Source organism: Prinia subflava, chromosome 9, assembly GCF_021018805.1.
Source record: "Prinia subflava isolate CZ2003 ecotype Zambia chromosome 9, Cam_Psub_1.2, whole genome shotgun sequence".
NCBI classification, from domain to species: Eukaryota; Metazoa; Chordata; class Aves; order Passeriformes; family Cisticolidae; genus Prinia; species Prinia subflava.
Window position 1 is genome coordinate 26,194,245 of NC_086255.1, and position 20,582 is coordinate 26,214,826.

Consider the following 20,582-nt stretch of genomic DNA (forward strand, 5'->3'; position numbering starts at 1 on the left):
TTCAAAGGGAATTCTGGTATCAGTTGTGGTAGTCTGCAAATCAAGCATTCACCTTTCGAGCACAAAGTCTTCAGTTTTCCACTGTGTTCTTTTACAGAGAATTCAATTATTATTTACAACAAAAAGAGTTACAAAATTATTACAGTAATTTATAGAACTAAGTTACTTTAGCCTTACTAATCCCTAGGACAAAAAAAAAAAGAAAAAAGGGGCTATTTTAAAGGTAAAATAGGAATTCTTAATTCAAGAAAAGAGCATTCAAGAAGCTCATTAAATATTATTTAAAGTTATAATGTTAGGAAGCCTGATATGGTCATTTCATAAAGCATGTTCCCATCAGATTTCACATGCCCAGGGGCTCAGGGACAGCTTAGGGTTTGGCTTGCACAAAAACATTATTACTCAAGTATTAAAAAAAGCTGGTACACTGTATCTCTTCTCAGTCTCACACATAGATCACAAGTTACATTTTATCTCAGAGATTTAGTTCTATTGATATTGAACTAAATATCAATAGATATTAGATGAAATAGGATACAGATGCATTTATTTTGTGATGAATTAAAATGATGAAGATGGTCTGAACCAAGTAAGGGGCTTTTATATTTAACAGTTTAAATCTTTCTTTTAAAACAAACCCTTCTGAGAAAGTATGAAGTTGATAGTAAAATGCTGCCATGCAAAGAAAATTTCTTTAAAAAAAGACTTTTGTATGTGTATTGCTGCAGATCTGATGTATGCTACTACGGTAAAATCTCTTTCCCCACAAAAATGCAATATATAAGCTATGGTAGTTATCACAAAAATAAAGCTGTTTCTGAAAGCTTATGCAAATATTCAAATCTGTGGTAATAACAGAAGATCTGACTATGCACTAAATTCTCCAAGAGCAGGAGATATGTCTTGCTATCATTTGTTTTATTTGAACTGGGCAAACTTAAAAACAGCTTTGCTTTGGAAGCATAGAAGGGAAAAACCTGAAATACCAACACAAGTAAGGGAAAATGCCTCAGAACTACAAACAATATAGTCAAAAGACTAAATATGCATTCTGCAGGAAAAGTGAAGCTTGACCCAAAATCTTTAAGCCTTTTATTTTAATGGCTGTAATGGTGCCAAGTTCCCTTTACTTTGATGTGGTGAGGCAAGTGGTTGCATATATTATTAGCATTATATATACACATGTATTTATATCTACACACGTACACAATTATACACACACTTTTAATATATATATATATACAGTGAGTTAAAATTATATTTTTGTATTTTACACACACCTCATATATCCACACCTATGTATTTATATATATTTATCTGAAAAAATAGAATAATTTTGGGCAATAATTTGTTTGCATGCATCATAGATATGGTAAGAAGTGCCATTAGTATGAATATCAGTGTACTTTGCAAGCTGTCTTTTGTTCTTCCATCATGGCTGTGTAGCCATTTCTAAATTGAATGGGGTTAAATTTTTCATCTATCTGCTTTGTAGCTCAAAAAAGAATAAAGGATATACTTTTTTCTGTGACTCTTCTAAAATAGCAGAAAAGGGTCTTAAGTTTCTCAGGCTTTCTTGGTGACCTCCCTTCAAACAACCTGAAATGCAGGAAATAAAAGCAAACAATTAGATTTCGGGGATGCAGTACAGAGCCATTAGTGCTACTTACTAATTGCAATTTGATTTTTTGTAACTATTATGCACACATTTAATTAGCCTTGCATTTAAGTACTGTACTGTACAAAGAACCCTCTACACAGCCCCTCTGTAATTCAAGAATTTAGGACTAATGAGTTTATTGACTTGCTATACTTCTGATGAAGACACCAAGTGAATGCTTCTCTCACTTGCACAAATTTTCTAATACCAAGAAATGTAATTTCAATATGAACCTTTTTGAAAGCTACTAGTTTTATTTGCAACAAATTGAAACATTTAACAGACCATTAAGTGACCAAGGGGTGAAAACACGTATTTTGAGTACTCCAAGATCCAAATGTCACCCTCCTTTCAGCTGAGCGAGTTGCTCAGAAGAATTAATGCAACCTTGCTGCTTTCAAGAGCTGCACTGCACCAGCAGCATTTCTAAAGAAAAGAACCTTCCCCCAACAGAAATGGCTCCATCCACTGGGCTGTCACAGCCATTCTAACACTCATTTGTAAAAAACCTAAGCATCAAAAGGAAGGAGCCTATTTTTAGCTATTAAGTGAATGTGTTCTTTTAAGGTTAGCTGAAATACTTTCACTGCATCATCTATCTTCCAGCAACTAGAACACGCATTACTTAATTTCACTTCCAGCAGAGTGACAAGGCATTGTTATTGGCAACACATAATGGAATTTATCTGGAAGGAAGAACAGCAGAGACTTCAGAAATAATACCCTTTGAATAGGAAGTTTACTAAAAGATGCCTGATCCACTGAAAGCCTTGAGGATATAAGATTCCCCCTCAATAAACAGTCTTAGTAAAGCAATGACACAACATTATTCATTTGTTTCTGTGTAGTGGAATGACAATCTGCCTTTAAAACCAGAATGCTGAGACTGAATTGAACTAGATTCAGCAAGGAAGTGAATTGGATTTTTTTCAGCATTTAAAAATCCTTATGATGTACACAGGCTGAGGAGGTCAATTGCATCCAAAATCTATATTAAGTCACAGAGGTTAATTTTATTAGCATGTTATTCTTTGAACAGTGAATCAGGACTTTAGGAAGGTAAACTCCAGAATTCTACAGTCTATTCTAAAATGAGCCTATATGCAAGTGCTATCAAGGCCTAGAGCATGCACAGGTAAGAAAGGGTTTATAAAAGGAGTTAATGTGTGCAGGTGTTGCCTAAATTACCCCAGCCCTTTATCTGGAAGTCTCATTTCGTATGAAACCTTTAAACTGGGTAATTTATCTGTCAGCTTGATCATGTCTTTACTAATTTTTCTGCCTCTTCACATCAAAGTGATATCTTGCTTACCTTTGCAAACTCTCAGGAGAGAGTTCTTCATGTCACAGAGGCAATATGTGATTCAGTATAATACCATCTGTATAATATGTGTATATTATGTATAGATATGTGATTCAGTATAGGGCAGGCTGGGCAGGAAAGGTGCAGAGCTATGCCTGAAGTAAGTCAGATCAAGCTAAAATCAGTCATATTTGTGAATGCAACAGGAAAAGCAAGTGATATTTACATGACTCAAAAATGGCCTGGTCCTACCCCATTATCTTAAACAAGGACATCACATGGCAAAGTTACAAACCTTTTAACTTTGAAACTTATTTCTGAAATAATCAATTAGACAAAATTATGAAAGTTTCATTTTTGAAGCAAATATTTTAAAGAATAAAGCCACATGAAGGGATCACTAAGATATTAAATAACACTATTCTTCAAGTGCTGAGACACAGATCCTACTAAAAATCCACCCAAAACTCTAAGTGGAAACCACATAATTTCCTGACAACCACCTAGGGCCAAAACCCATTAATTTCAATAAAAGAACTCATCCAAATGAAGTGCACTGTAAATCAAATGCACTGCAAGTCCACTTTCAGGTGAAGTAATTGAAATCTTACTGGCAACTGCATATGTAAGCTTTGTACAGGACGTTCCCACTGCCACGCAGTCACTTCAATTTATCAGCTACAGGAGCTGAGAAAGCCTCCAGGACTCATCACCAAATGCATCTCTGGCTCTCCAGCCAAGCCAGGGCAGTAGCTGTGTTAATCAAACAGAATACCTCCACAAAAATACATTGAAGTATTTGAGGCCAGAGATCTTAAAATGTAAGAAAGTAGATGTGTGAACTTTATGTTTATGACATTGCAGATTGTTAAAGTCATTGTGACTAAATGAAAAATCTTTCCTAGCAAATATACAGACATTTAATTGCTCTGAAGAGAAATCCAATACATGAGACATAAAATACTAAAAATAGTAAGACATTATATTGGGAAATATACAGTAAACATACAGTAAATTTACAAGGCAACAGTTCAACAATTATTACAAAAACATGCACACATCTTTGCATGAGCATTTTCCTAAAACTTTTGGGGTGGAAAAAGAAGCATTTAAAAAGTGCAATCAATGTTCTGGTTTTTGCAGTCTCTACTGTCAACTCAAAATTGTCAAATTTGCAACCAACATTTCCACCTTCTAAAGCTGGAGTCAAAAGCTCCAAAGAACCTATTCTCAATTCTTTCCAGTGCTGAGGCAAGTGGGCTTCAAACTTGCAAGGAACTTCAAAGGGTGAGTTGAAAATGACACAAGAGAAAAACTATTTAAGAACATTAAGAGCTTCAAAAAAGCAACCTTGGCTTGCATGGAGTTTACTGGGGAGAATTTGAACCAGCTTAAGTAAACAGTTCCCAAATACCTTGTTTCTGATTAAGGTAATATTAAAATACATTCTTTACCTTGGAAAATTGAATTTCCAAGGGGTTAAATTGCTCCCCTGATGTTACTCTAAGAACAGGTTCCAGCAGGAGCCATTAGAGTCATGTGATTTAATCTCCCAGTTCAATAATTTCATAACGATATTTCCATACCCATACTGGGCTTCCTTTGAATGTTTCTTTTCAAAGAGAATAATCATGTCTTTACATTGAAGTTGGAAGCTATTGTAGGACCCAGAAAGGTGTACACACTGTAACAATACACAGAAATTTGCAGTACGGATCATACTTCAAAGAGTAATTGCCATTCATAAATCCACAGCATTCCATGGGTACTCCTTGTGGAAGTGTGGATACACAATTTTGTACCTGTGATCCCTACAATTAACACGTGTACTGTTCCCCACAGAAATGGAAAGTACCTTTGTCCTTACTGCTGGACTTGAGGAAACTTGTGATGTTTCTCATATTTTAGTGTGATCTCACTAAAGACAACGGAACATCTGAACAAGTACACAACATTTTACTAAAACCTGATCTTCTCCTACAAATAAAAGTCAAAGAAGGATTTACATGGAAGTCATATGGACAGATGAATTTCACCCAGTAAAGGAACTGAGCAGGGGGAAGGAGGGAAAGTTAAGGCAGAAATTAAAATACTGGATAGACATTTCCTTCTACCTCAAGAACACAGCTAATCACTAAACAGTGTTAGTCTAAGGTACTGGATGACAAAAACTGGAAAATAGAATAAACCAAATATCTTGCTTTTTCTATCTTGCTGCATTTCAATCCTATGCTTACCTGATGTATATATACATGTAGGGGTGGAAATAATATGCTTAAGCATGTTACTGTCAAACTTGTATTGCCCTCCATACAATTGAAGGCTATTTTAAGAGGCTGAGCATCCTTAGCTCAGTGGGAACCATTGAAATTTCAGGCTGATACACAGCACCCTAAAGGAAAGACTAATATAGTGTTGAATGGTCCAATAACCTCATCATTTAGGACTCCATTAGTTGCTCCAGGGAGCACACAAGCAGTATCTCTTCCATCTCTCTCCTGCAATTCCCAACTTCTTGGAATAAAAACGTGGAGTTCCAGGAACAAATGAGAAATACAAAAACTCTCTTTTTCAAAACCAGTATCATATTTCTAATGAAGTTTTCCTTTGAGCTTTGACTTCAGTACTAAGCACATCTTATCAAAACAGTTTCAAACGGATTCTCTCTCAGCATGATTTGACATTTTTTATTCACTTGTGCTCAAGGCAACCTTAGTCACATGCACATTAAGGACTGCCTATAGACATTAGTGTATCGAGGGTAAGCCAGGCTGTGTGCATTAATGTGCCCAAAGAGAGAGGACCTCGCCATGTAAGATTCGGAATGTGTCTATAATTGTGTGTGCTTATCACACAACTGCATGGGACAGAAAAGAAATTCATTCTCTAAATATATGAAAGCAAACCTGTTTACCATATAGGAATAACTGGAATTGTATTCATTACCCATATCCCTTGCCTTAAGTGTTTTCTGAGAACGCTGTTTTGTTGAATATTTATTCGGTGGGCTCCCCCCATACAGAAACAGGTATCTGCCTTTTAAAATGGAGCTTTAAATCTCTAAAGCTTCACTCCAGTGAAAAAGGTAGGAGATAAGACCAGTCAAGGACTTTTCATGAAGAATGGAGCTGCAGCAAGTGTTTCATTGCTATAATTTATGCTTCCCTTCCCAAGGGAAACAAACTACACTATATTTTGTGAACAGCAATACCCCAGACCCACTCTACTTTCCAAAGTACCCCAGGGGCAAGACAATCCACTAGGCTGCAGGAAGAATATATTTTTGTCCACTCATTAAATTAAAAAAAAAATTTGAAGTATTGGTTATTTCATCTTTATCTCATCCTTTCTGAATTTTCTGCACGTTTTATAATGCAATATATTAGTCAAGTAGCATATGTATGTGACTCCTAAGTAAATAAATATGAATATATTGCAGGTCCATGCTCAAAAATGTTTTACTGATAGGTACATGTGATCAAAAAAGTTTGGAGACCACTTCCCTGGACAGCTTTAAACAAAAATACTTAAACATCAATTAGATAATGCAAGATGAAGAAATCTTGGCAAATTTCAAATGGGACATTCTTATATCCAATATAAAATATAAACCCTTACTAGAAAGTCCTGCAGTCACTGAAAATATTTTAAGTGAGAATTAGAAAGAAAACTATTCAGTATATTACAACTTTACTTTATGAAATTTGGATTTAATGGAAATCAAAAGCAGAATAATCTAAATGAGAAATACCTTCCAGGAGATGAAAGGCAAACAAATTGACTGTCCCTCTGACAAAACAAAAGGAAATGTCACAGTCCACATCTTGCATTTCCTGATAGAGAAGAAGAGCACAACCTCACACAAGTTGGTTCTGCTTTTCTGGTGCCTGGTGTGTGCCTCTTCCACTCAACATGAACTCTACCTTTCTGTATTAAAACTTCCTTCCTTCCCTCGGCTTATAAAGGACGTCATTTTAGAGTTTTCTAATTTCCTTCATATCAAGCAGGAGAAAATCAAAACATTCAGTATTTCAGTCTCATGGGCAATTTCTTATTTACTGTGATGTGTCATAGGTACAAGCTGTCATCATCTGAGAAGTTATTTAAGAACACTGCACTATTCAACAACCTCATGTTGAATTAGAATTTCATCTCTAGATTAAATAATGACTTTTAAGATGTGTGTAAACAAAAGAATGGTGCAATGTAATTTTGTTGGGAAATCTAGATGCAAAAACCTATCTTTCACCTCAGACACTCCCGTATACTCACATCTCTCTTCTCTGTGCTTTTTATTTTGTAGTTCTGTTTATTGTGGCAAGTAACTCAGCGCATTATAAATCTGTTTTAACAAAAGGTTTTAGTGATTTGTGAGTCTCAGAGTACATCAGGTTGATATCTGACCTTGATGAAATGATAAGATGCTAACTGCAACTACTCAACACCAGAGAATAGCGGGATAAAATGTTTTAGATCCCTGGGGATCTAAAACATACAACAACCAACAACTAAGTTCTGGACTACATTACTATATTTACTAAGCTAAAAGACACTCAGATTCAGGACTGGTTTAATCACTTCAGCAAAGTAATTATGCTAGATTCATAACAATAGCATCCTTTTGAAATTGTCTATTTAAAGAGTGTATCTACATCTACCAAACACACATTGATATAAATTTTTTTACAGAAAATTATACTCAAAGTAATCCATCCAAGGCTAATCACTTCACATGCTCAAAGTAGGTATAACAAAATGAGTTTTGTAGCATCAGTGTCCATTAACTCAGAAAATCCAGAACCACTTATCAGAAGAGCAATACATCTCAGTCCAAACCAAGTTCTCTCAAAGTCATTAGATAACTCATCCCCCAGAGAATATTCATTATTGTTGTGAAATTGATGTTGTTTATGGAGAGATAATTGCATTACTGGTAAATTAGATTCCAATTCTACTGCATAAATGTACCATACCGTTTTCCATTTCCTTTCATATATTATATAGTCCATAAAAGAAATATATCTTAACTAGTGTGTTTTTCTCCTCATTTCCAATCACTTGAAATTACTTTAAAGGTTTGTTTGATAAAGATGAAGAAATTCAGTCCCAGTGGAATACTGGTGGTTTCAGACCAGAGCATGCACTAACACATGAGCCAGAAGATCTGCCAGGCTCATGTTGTTAGACTTACTGCCTTCAGTTCTGAATTCAACTCCAGTGGCTTTAATGGGAGCCATCACATCTCCAGTTTAACTACGGAGTTTTTGAACAAGAAAAATGGAAGAGTTCTTCTAATTTGACACAACAGCTAAACAGATCTGTAGCAGGTCAAAGACAGCAGAAGCAGAACAGGTCCTTGACAAACCTTTCCAGAACACTGACTCAATATTGCAGATATTTTTCCTCACATCTTGCTTTCATATGTAACCAAACTAGACATATTCCTAAATTACCAAATTCTACAGCGTCTCTAGCGTAATTACGACCATCACCACAATCAACTATTTTAAACTCTGCAACCAACATCATGAATGCAGAGAGCCTGAACTGCATTGACACTCTACATTCATTCAACCACAATGCAACTTCCAAGAAAAATACTGCAATAGAAAAATAAAATGGCCAATTCAATTATTCCTTTCTTTTGTGATGGGTTATTTTGGAATAAAGCTGCCCAATCTATTGTCATCATATATATTATAGTAGTGTTTTTGAAAAAGAAAAATGGAACACTTTAAATTTAGCTTGATATTTTGAACAGAAGCAATATTTTGTGCTATTTAGTATGATCTAATGTTTAGCCACTGAATGGATGTCATTCTACCTACTCGAATTCATAAATATTAAAGCTCTTAAGCCATGAATTCCTTTTTATCAACTATATTTGGAATGAATTATGTTATTAATTACTTAAGGCTCACAATAGGCTCATCCCTGCCAAGCAAAAAAGGGAAGAATTCAACTAAATTACTGAGTATTTAATTATACGCAGGTGACTTTCAGTCTGTAGCAAGATAAGGAATCAAAATGGACAGTCAGTGTCACAACACATCATTAAACCAAGTGTCAAAAGAGGAATGGCCACATTGATTCTCCTCTCATTTGGCAAGGCTAACAGCAGGAGAGGAGAGGTAAAGCATTGATGATGTATGTTCATACACATCAACAGCCTTCCTCCCAATCAGCTGCACTTACGTCTCTATGAGTCTCACATTTTCAACTATCTTGCAGTGACTGTCTTGTTTTGTCAAACAGATTTGTACCTTTGGGGGAGTAGGGGTGGGACTTGCAATATGGTAGTTAACAGCACACAAACCTAAAGCAGGGAGAACACCAGGAGGAAAGAAGGAACATATCAGCATTTACGTGTAAAAACCCCAACTATTTTGTAGGATATAAAAAGGTACTAATATTTAAGTCTGCATCAAGTGACCTGATAAAAGACATCTGTGTAAAACCAGAAACACAAAAAAACTTACACAGTTGTGTTTCTAACTTAGAAATTGCACATTTCAGTTTCTTAGTCTCAGAGATTTGAGGGCAGGAGCAGGAGGCTTTTGTATGAATGTAGACAGGACATGGATAAAGGCATCGAGGAACACCACCTTGGCTAAAGAAAAACCCCTCAGATGTTAGCATCCATGCACTCAGTAATTTGGCTTTTTTAGGAACAAGAGCAGATTATTTTTGATACCTTAAGAACAAAGTCATTCATTCACAGTCATGTAGCAAATCAATTATGTTGAGGCAAGAACTAAGTCTGAAAAAAGCTACAGACCATAATACTATGGGGACAAAAGGTCGGTGTGTGAACAATCTGTTATGCCCATCCCTAAGCAGACAGAGCAGAGCAGCAGCCTCCAAAGCCTTTACATCAAAACATGTTTATGAGCAGGAAAAAAAGTCACAAATATTTTAACTTTAGTCATTGCCTACTGCCTTTGAGTACATCCAGCTTCCCAAAAAGCTTCTTTTAAAATGCTGAAAACACACACTGCAGTGAACCAAATCCTGTCACCTTTACAAGTCTAAAACAATAGCTGAAAACATGACAGTTTACTCTGTCCTTGCTACTAAGAAGTAACTTTGCAGGGCAGGAAAATACAGGGTTGACAGAGAGAAAAAAGATGTAAGATACTCTCTATCCTCCTTCTGTCCCCTCATTTTAGATTTTAACTAAGTCAGGTTACATACAGTAGCAGAAAATTCTGCAGTCTTGTAGTACTCTCTCCACAACTCTTCCTTTTGTTTTTATCCTACCGGTCCCACTCTCAATGTCACATTCTCTCAAATTTTATCCACTGCCTGCCACACCTTGTATTCTACTTCATTAATCTGCTTATTATCAAATTCAAAATACAGAGGGTGTAGGAGTGTGGATTTGGTGCAACAAATGGTTAAGTAAAAAAACGGAATGGAAAAGGAAACTACTTATCTAATAATGCATAAATTGGCAAATACTGAGGAAGAGCCACTTTTAATCCTCAATAACCAGAGGACATTACCTTCCCTTCTTTTCTGCAGCTTGGCAACAATATTGTTGTTCTTGCACAAATAAAAATGGCTTTCTAGCCTACTGACTTGAAGCTGAGCATTGCCTCATTCATAATGCAAAGGAAGGCCTGCAGGTTTGTCTGCTCTACTCCCCTTCTATGTAACACTGTGGGACCTCCCTATGATAGCACCAGGCAGCCAAGTCAGAAAACAATGTTGGACTGATTGGAACAGAGCAGAAAATTCTAAATGCTTAATACTTTATACTGGTCACTCTTTGAGTCCACAACAGGAAAATATTTACCTAATAATTTGCCAAGGTTTTTTATTTAGATGTAGTTTGCAATATTATGCCCTGAGTCAACCACAAGTGCTGCACTGTAATGCTATCACCTTACATTGCTCTGCAATGTTCATAGAGGAGCATATTAATCTACTCCAGTTATTTAACAGCATTTTATTCTGTAGTTGGTAAGAAATTATCCATCTTGCAAAATTTAACTGCTTGATTTATAAAATGTTTAAATTACAACAACAACCAGTAGCTTAAAGTCCTTTAAAAATACCACAAAATACACCTGGAAGTGTGCAGTCAAAGAGAATCCTTCCAGACCGTTCACTCTCTTCCTTCAATGCTCTGAACATCAGTATTTTTTGATGCACCTATGATACTTTTCATTTATTTGTTCTTAGGAACTACCACTGGAAAAACACCTTTAATTGTGTGGCATAATAATGTCTACCACACTTCTCCTTAACCCACTGCACTCTTGGGATAACCACCAGGACATGACCCTGGTCTCTGTTCTGAAATACACAATAAGGACAAACCTGTGATAGCCCTTAGAGGCAGCAGTCCCTAAAACCATCATTAGCACATTAGCATTTCTGCCAGTTTATTCTGGGAAGTCCTAGTCTCACACAGCTCTCATAACACACACCCAAGTGTGCTGGATCACAAGCAACACTGGTTTATATTTCATCTCAGCTGTCAGAGCACATACACTTCATCCATTAACAGTGAGGAATAAGAAAAACTCTAGATCAATAATCTATTCAAGCTTCAGCCTAATAAACTTAAGGTTGATCTACATTTGTATGGAAGTGCCAAAAAACTATGAATTCGTATCTCTAATCTACAAGTCCATGTGAATCATAATAATTTGCAGCAGAAAATGTCTCCATCTACTTCCCTCATTTAAAATTGAAATAAGCATATTTTAATTATAAAAAAGATGTGAAGAAAAATTTCTAATCAAATCTGTTAGTAAGTTTGCACTAAGAAAAAATGAATATGTTTGCTTAGACATTGGAGTATCTTTAAGTAAATTCTTATTGTGGCCTTCTTCAGCTAACTTGCAGCAAAAAGAAAAGGTTGATTATAACATGCAGCTCTACCACTGTCCTAAAATAATGGTATGGATGCTGAAGAATGAAGTCCTATTGATCTGACTCAATGTGCAGATCACCGCTGATGACACAGGAGACAACAGAAATGTGGCTGGGGAAACACCAACCTTTAATTTAAAAACACACAGAACACTTGAAGCACAACTAAAATATTCCATTTGCAGATGATTGGCTTATGAGGAGAAAGGGAATTGTGTCAATCTAATTATGCCAGAGCAAGAGTGTGTCTGTGCAAGCTCATGCACAAAAGCAAATTTAGAATATTAATCATATCCTTCTGTGCACCACATCCTTTCTTACATAGATGCACAGTTTGCTTGTCCCTTAGAGGTAATAGGAAAAAAAGACAAAAAGCAAACCAGTGAATTTAGTGACAGAAACATGAAACAAATTAGTTTCTCCCCTAAAGGACAATACTATTTCCATGGCAGGGTTATCAGGTTCATTTACTGCTGAGTGCCATACCTGTTGAAGTTAATGTCTGGATAACTGGAATACTCAGACTTCATCTTGGCATTGCGACGTGGAAAAGTACAGAAGAAAGCATTGGCCAGAAAACTGGCGATCTGCTCCTGTGACATTGTGATGGAGTGATTCATCTTTTGTTTCAGCAGAGGTATTGGCTACCAACAAAGAAATGAGGGGGAGGAAGGGGCAGGGGAGAAAGGAGGGAAGGAGGGAGAAGAATAATTAGCTTACCCTTTTTGAAAGAAAAAACAGAAGCACAAAATTACATTTGTTATATTAGAGCAAGAGTAATTTAAGCCATTGGTAAAGCCTTTAATCAGCAGCACCGTTAAAGTCAAGAACGGTTTATTCAAGACAATTCAGAAAGGGCTTGCCTGGCAAACTGCAGATTTTTAATCAATAATAAAAAGATCAGGAAAACACAACTTAACAAACAACCATCAGGGATGCAGAGGGGAAAAAAGAGATGGGATGTTGCAAATCCTGGGCAATGTTAAAAACTGAAATAAAAATCCACTTTCAATAGCTGTATAGTTAAGAACCCTCAGGGAATGCTTTCAGCTACAACAGCCATGCTTTGAACTTTACAAAGAACCAAGGAAGTCATGCCCCACATCATAATTCTATGACTTGCTTCAAAATTTTTTTTCCATCCTACTTGAAGAAATAACACTGATGGATGGTATTTGTAGAAAGTGTGTAATTATTCATTCTTTTATAATCAGGATGATCAAAAAGCTCAGCTTTACTCTGGTCTTCAGCTTCAAGATTTATTTTACTCTGGCTCAGGGTTTCTGTAATATAAAAACAAATAAAGGGGCACAGGGAAGAAAGAACTCCCCAGCTTGAAGAATCTTTCATTTTATCAGGCATTAGCCTTCTGATTTTGAGCTTTGCCTCGCAACATTCATGTTATTTTATGTTTTTAATGATGTGATAATATGGATGGTGGCAGGGGTACATCATTCTGACTGCTGAGTCCAGTAACTACTATGATAAACCCACTTGACATGAGAAAGAGAACACAGTTTTCACCTGCTTCCAAAATACAACCATCATCATTAGCCTAGCTCCAGTACAGCTACATTTTCATCCTTCTAGTTGTGAATCAACTGCTGTTGATTTACACTGTTGAATACACAGTTGTTTACTCCAGAAAACAAACATGTTTTCCTTCATTCTTATAACTACTACATTCACATTCATTGAATCTCGTTCTGTCTTCTGGCTATTTAATTAGCAAACTATATTATGATGTCTGAAATCACACAGCTAGAGGAGGAAAACAGTATGAGAAGTTCACTTTAATAAGTTCTACAAACCTATAAAAATAGAATATCTTGCATAGTGTTATATTGGAACAAATTTATCTTTATGCCTAACCAAAAAAATTAGTCTGACAGAGATCTGCACAATTTACAGTGTCTAGCAGTAAACTTGCCTTGCAAGTCTTGTGCTTGACTTGTGTTCAGAAACTTCATAGCACTTTCAAACAACTTCAGTCATTGAATTATCAGAAAAAAAAAAAAAGTAAGAAATATACATAGCTTGAAATTATGTCTCTACTTCAGGACCCTTGCAGCATAAAAATGTAGGGAAAGATTTTACCTGCTTATTCCCAACAGAATCAATTTTGAAAATGGTAACAAAGGAGTTCACAAATTGTTGTCACTCTATTAACATGTTACCTACCACACATCCTCACTTGATCAGCCCCACTCACTTTTATCAGCTTTACTCCTTACAGAACTAATACACATAAGCATTAATATAGAATTAGTTAAGGCTTGTATGTGTGCAAGTATTACATGCTCTAAACAGAATAAAGTATGTTCCTGAGTAAAGGAAAGCTTTATGAAAATACCACTTCTACGATTAAAAAAAATTCTAAAATAAAAAATTAGATCAGATTGAAATAAAAAAATTGGATCAGATTATTCAGTTGTTCCAGTTTCTCAATGTGATTTTACAACATGATTTGTTACATGGTCATTTCATTTAAGAAATGTAAGAAGTAAATTCAGCATATAGAAGGAAGATGCTATTGAAGTTCAGGCTAAAACTATGACAGTATTATTTACTTTTTTTTACATTCTACTACATAATTCCAGATATGTATTGTCCATTCTCCTTACGTCTCATCTGCCTTCTGCACAAAAATTACAGCTTTTCCTAAGAACATACCACGACCCTGATGTTTTGAGCCTAGCCATCAGCTGCAGTTTGCAGAGCAGTGCTCTGCCACAGAGCATTTGCTGGCTGTGTTTGCTTACCTGGGTGCAGATACTAGGGAGACAGAGTGCCAGCTTGACCATATCAGGAAGAATGGACTGGAACAGATGTTGAGCCTCTGCATCTTCTAGAACCTGTTAAAAAGAAAGAAGGAAAAAAAAGCTTTTTACCTCAGAAATAATGATTGAATTAAAAGTTTGTGAAAACAGGACCCATGCAAAAGAAATGAGAAAAAAGCAGGTCCTCTTAGCTTCATGCCGAATCTGTAACATTTTCACAGTTGTGCCTCACTGAATTTACCTTGCAATAATCCACTGACTGAGATACAGAAATAAGTCTCAAAAGTTGCAGTTGAGAAAACCGGTCACCAAACCCCTTTTAAAGGAAGCTTGAGTAAGTTGTCATTTTACTCTGAAAAATCACTACCTAACCACACAAGTACTGGAATGATCTCAAATTTCATACTCAGGTCATAGTCTAAGACAAGTACCTGTGACATCATCCTATTGAGGACAGATAAAATGCACTCCTGGCTCAGATCAGTGGGGCTCTGCAGCAGCAACAGGAAATCCTGTGCAAGTTGATGCAGTCCTGGGGATTTTCTTCCATCCATCCCTACCATGTTCCCTCAAGAATTACAGCCATTGTAACATGCAGGCCCCACATGCTGAAGTTGCAGTCTTTTCAGACTTTTCCTCTAGGACACCTGACACTGCGACTACTTCAGCTGCCTCACCCTCTCTTCTAACACACCTTCTTGAGAAGGGGAGACCAGAATTGACAACACTGAAAACAAATGGGCACACCAATGTTTCACAAGGCTTCTCAAAGCTTTTATACCCAAGAACAAGTCACATCAACTCTCTACTGTCCTATTCTCAGGCCCCCCTGACACTGTCTGGACCACTGTTGATGTGATCGGCTGCCAAAGCCTATCAAGCCAATATATTCAGAGCAAGTCCAGGATCTCCCTCCCAGTTGCAGCTGCCAGTTCTGAGCCCAACATCCACACCCAGGGTTTAGATGAACCCACCCACACGCCTATTCATGCATCACACATCTATTTTTCAAAGATGCAGAAGTTTCTTTAAGGTGGGTAATGCTCTTCTAAGAAAAGTTAGGATAGGAGGTTATAAAAAGAAATGCAACATAAAGTGGCACAGTTGCAACACGTGAAGCAGCACAGAAGCCTCAGAACTCTCACAGTCTGCTGAATGGACAGGCTGAAGGGACACTCCTATGCTGTGGAAGTTGTTCCCGCTGTTTGTGGATACAGGCATCAGATGTGAGTGGCTGTTAGATTTGCACGCTGCATTCAAGGCAAAAAGCAGAGAGAACACACAATTTGCCCTACAGCTAGGCAACAAAAGACAAAGGTCACAGCTCAGTTTTCTGCCTCCCTCCTTCCCCTGCATCCAGAGAATCTGTACTTGATTGAGACCACTATTTTCTACCGGTTTCTAGACTAGAATTAAAATCCTCAAAATTCTGAAATAGTGGCTTTAAAACTACACAATGTTATTTTTTCCAGTTAAACCTAAAAAATTGGTTTGTTACCAGTTTTGCACAGAACCAGCTGCAGACAGAATGGATGAATCAGCACAAAGGTATTAGTCTTTACAAAACTTTAGTCTCTACTCAAGATCCTCATAGACACTGAAAATACTGGTTGAAGACTCTCAACTTCTGCTCTTCCAGATCATTAAAATAACTATAGAAATATCTTGGCTCTGTTGTCTCCTTCTCCAAGTAAGGAGATAAGAGTACTCAGGAAGTTAAAAACCAAAACACAAACAAATGCTCAAAGTACAAACAACTTCTGTTTGGGAAAAGGGGGAAAATATAACAATGCCAAGACCTACACAATTACTTTCTACACATTACATATGCTGCTTGTGGAGGCATAAAAATGAGGGTTCAAAATAAGGTTTTAAAATGAAACAAGAACTTAAAAAGAACAGCAAGCCCAGGAAACAGGAAAATCATTTGATATGAGGATGGATCCAAGTAATAAACAAATTACTTCTGAAAGTAAATTTATTTTTAAGATGGGAAATGAGCAAGATGCATCTCTCTCTTCTCTTGCTGGCTGCATATGCACCTACATATTTACACAGCATAAGTCAAACCCTGAAAACTATGACCTAACCTCTAACATTATCTGCTCTAGCAGGAAACTTTGCTCTGTTCTTAGGCACAATATTTTTAAGTGCCATAAAGTAACCAAATGAGCATTTAAAGTCCGGAATTTCAGATCTCAACCCATAAAATGAATATGTACATCATAGCCATTCAAAAACTGACATTTAACCTCAGATGTCTACCAGGCTGTCAAATTGTGATATTCTCTTCCCTTCGGGTAACACTTCCTCTCTTTTAAAGCTGACATATAAATAGTGGCTGCTGTGCTTTGCTGACTGCCACAGACTATACAGTATCACTTATCTGGTGACACATTATGGCACCGGACTTTGTCACAGCTGTCAAGATTTCAACCTTTTCTTTATGTTTCTTTGAAAACAACATCATAATAGTGTGAGACAATTTCTTCCCAAAACAGAGGCAGGCCAGCAATTGCACAGCTCAGCTCTGATGCAGAATACTTAACTATAAAGGTCACTTCTTCTACTCTGAAATCCCACTTTTCCCTCTTATCTTCCCAATGATGTACCAGAGTATGCTTTCCTTTCTATAGCATTTCTATGCATGAGTTTTACTAGATCTCCACTAATGAAAAATGTCAAAATTTAGAGGTGTTACTGCCCAAGAGTGTTCTCACTGACTTCTGATTATTCTTACATGTGAATGAAGGGAATTTTTAAAAGGGTTTTGGGTGCCATGAGGACCCCACAACTTCAAATACATGACCATTGTGAGTTCACAGACCTTGTCAAGAAACCCCTAATGCAGCATTGTTCTCCAACAAATAGCCACATCCATTACCCTGTCTGCCCATACAGGCAGGTGTCTTCCTGTACAGGTAACATTCATTTGAGGTTTTCTATGAAAAACAACACCTGCAAATCCCTGGCTGCCTGGCCCTCACAGCCTCTTCTGACCACTCACCAGCACAGCACCACAGGTGCAGCTTTGCAGACCCACCACTGTCACTGCACATTGTCAGCTCTGCTGAGTGCAACACAGCCTGCTGCTACCTGTGACAGTCTTTTCTGGCTTTGAAAGCAGCAAAAAAGGAACACTCAGTCATGGAAAGTAAAAGAATTCCAGGACGTGGAGTGCTGACAGCACAGCTACATCTGACAGACATCCCACGATGCAAATGCCAACCTGGAGAACCCAGCACCAGCAGAGAGAACACCTGGTCACAGAACTGAGGGAAGGTTTATTTAGAAGGCAACTCTCTTCAGGAAGCAGTGACTTGTACTGATGTAAAATCCAGCATATTTAGAGTGACATTACACATTCTACATATTCGATGCCTCTGAAAGAGGGATGTGTTCATTCTATCCACTCAAACACACACACACACCTCCCCACAGACTACATTTTATCAATTCCCATGTCCACCTGACAATTTCCAGAGATCTTTCATCTCGCTGATTCTACAGAAAAATAACGTGGAGGTGGGGGTAGGCTGCCCATGCAGTAATAAGTCTAAGCAGCCTACCAAAAAGTCACACTTTATTAGATGTCTGCAGAGTGGGTGGTAAGTGAGAAAGAATTAGTCATGACCCTTGTCAACAGGCTACAAAGGCATATCCCAGTTGCAACTCTTCTCACTGAAAAAGCAGGAATGCACTAGTCAGAATGAAGTTGTTAAAATGAGCACCTCACTTGGAAGTAAATCCGCTAGTACAGGAATGTCTGTATGAATTCACTAATGTGCTTTCAATTGTGTACAACTTTTTCAAGGCTACAACTCTGTAAACATTAAGAGAAAGGACTGAGTTTCCATTTTCAAAGGAACTAACATTTGTTTTATAACTTAAGGAATTCTAAAATATGAAATGGTTGCCAACAAGTTTTCATAAAGGAAAATTCATTTAAGTACCATAGCAATTTTGGTTTTAAAGAATTGATCAGTTTCCCCTTTGCTTATTATGCACTATTGTCTTTCACAGCTTCCTTCAGTATTTGAAACAAAAACATAAATACAGTGTTGATTTTATTCAGTGCTGCAATCATGCAAAATACGTAAGAATTAAATACATGCAGAGATTACACCCTGAGGGAAAAGTATATGGAGTCAGAGTTGCAAAGCATGACTTGCTTTTTACGAAAGAAATAATTTGGCAATTCCATCACTATTTTCACTGGAGTGACTGGTTAAATGAACAAGACTTAGGGCTCCAATTCCTAAGATGCAAATGGCTCAGCGAGCCGTAGCAGAGGTACGAGCTCTTAGCCAAACATGCATTGCAATTTAGCCAAATGAACATTTATTCTGCAGCAAAGAGGCCTGACTAAACAGGGCTGTAAGTAATGGCCTCCTGACACTATAAACCAGTCCTCCAAAACGCAGCAGATGAACACGCCTGACAGGCCTAATAAGAAGGATCTGAGGTAGCATGGGGTGATAGTGATGGTAGAGAGTTTAAATCTACATCTGACAGCTCATCAAAGCAAACAAACTGCACATAGGGTACACAAATGTGGACAGCTCCATCTATCACCTGGGAAGGCACAGCCATCATGCCAACAGGCAGCCAGCATGCTAAGACAGCAATGGCTTAATGCTTCCAATTTGTTTGGTTTTATATCCCCATATTACCTTTTGTGGCAGGACAAGGACCATTTGAATCATGTTCTTAAGGATGAAGAGGAAAACCAGAGTGCTTCCTTCAGATTGTGTGTCTCTTATTTCCTAATTCTAATGGATTTTGACCTTCTTCTTCCTTCACAGCTACCATAATGCCTCATGCTGTCAGTGCTCTGAACCATCTACAGTTACTACACTGAACTTTCCAGTAACAAGTTTCCATTTTAATGTAAGATATCATATGGTTATATGATAATGCTGAACTAAATAACTGGACAAGTCAAATATCTGGTATGTACTCTATTTACAGTACGTTCATTCTCTGCATTTCGGGAATACGTTTTTTTCCTTTTTCCTTCTTCACTATCTTCAATTTTTCTCAGATAAGGTATCTCTTTATATTTTTATAGGGTATTTTGAGGCACATTAAATACTTCAAAGCTGAAAACACCATCCTTGGAAGTATTTTAAGAACATGTGGATGTGGTGCTTAGGGACATGGCTTAGTGGTGGACTTGGCAGTGCTGGGTTAATGTTGCATTCTGTGAACTTCAAGGTCCTTATCAAGCTAAATGGTTCCATGCTTTTGAGACACTCAAACACCTGAGTGTGCTCAAACAATGACAACATGTGGCTGCTCCTTTATTGCACTGTCCATTTTCTCTTCCTTCCAGAGAAACCTGTACTTATTTCCCTGTTCTCCTGTCCCATCCAGAAGCCCCACACTTTCTGCATACTGTTTAACATCTAAACACCGTGAAGTCTAAATCCATGACTAGAACTCTGCAGTGCCAATAAAACAATCAAGTTGCTGGTTATGACATTGAAGTCTTTTACCTGGAAGTAACCAACCTCAGACTGGCAATCTGTACTCCCTTTCCTCCTCTAATCTTTGTCATAGGTGCCCTTAAACCTTACAGAATAGTAACAGCAGACTTTTCAATCTGGTATTTGGAACAGCTGGGGGAAAATAACAAACAAACAAACACACAAGCAACAGAAAAGCCCACAAAGTTCTTATTTGAAGAATTTTATAAACTAATCTATTTAAATTAAATACCCCCCTAAATCTATTTAAATTAAATTACACCCCCAAAACAAGCCTCACTAAGTAGTACTCTCTTCAAAGCCTTTCTTTCTGAACAGAGAGGAGATCAATTCTACTTAAAAGCCATTGTGTGACAACTATCAGCATCTCATACCCAGAGACACCAGGCTGCAGCCCAGTAACTCATATGCCTCTGTAAAAGACTCATCATTATGTCAGATACTGTACATACTAACAAGACTAAACA

The 20,582-nt window shown here is 37.2% G+C and overlaps 1 protein-coding gene across 2 annotated transcripts in view; it reads right to left on the bottom strand.

Moving 5' to 3' along the window:
- PARG (poly(ADP-ribose) glycohydrolase) overlaps positions 1-20,582 on the bottom strand; it is a 60,481-nt gene that overhangs the window by 20,230 nt on the left and 19,669 nt on the right. For both annotated transcript variants that reach the window (XM_063406005.1, XM_063406004.1), the window contains exons 8-10: positions 14,609-14,701; positions 12,333-12,490; positions 1,520-1,599 (exon numbers count right to left, since the gene is read on the bottom strand). In XM_063406005.1, the coding sequence (XP_063262075.1) occupies positions 1,520-1,599; positions 12,333-12,490; positions 14,609-14,701 (331 nt within the window). The remainder of the gene's footprint in view (positions 1-1,519; positions 1,600-12,332; positions 12,491-14,608; positions 14,702-20,582) is intronic.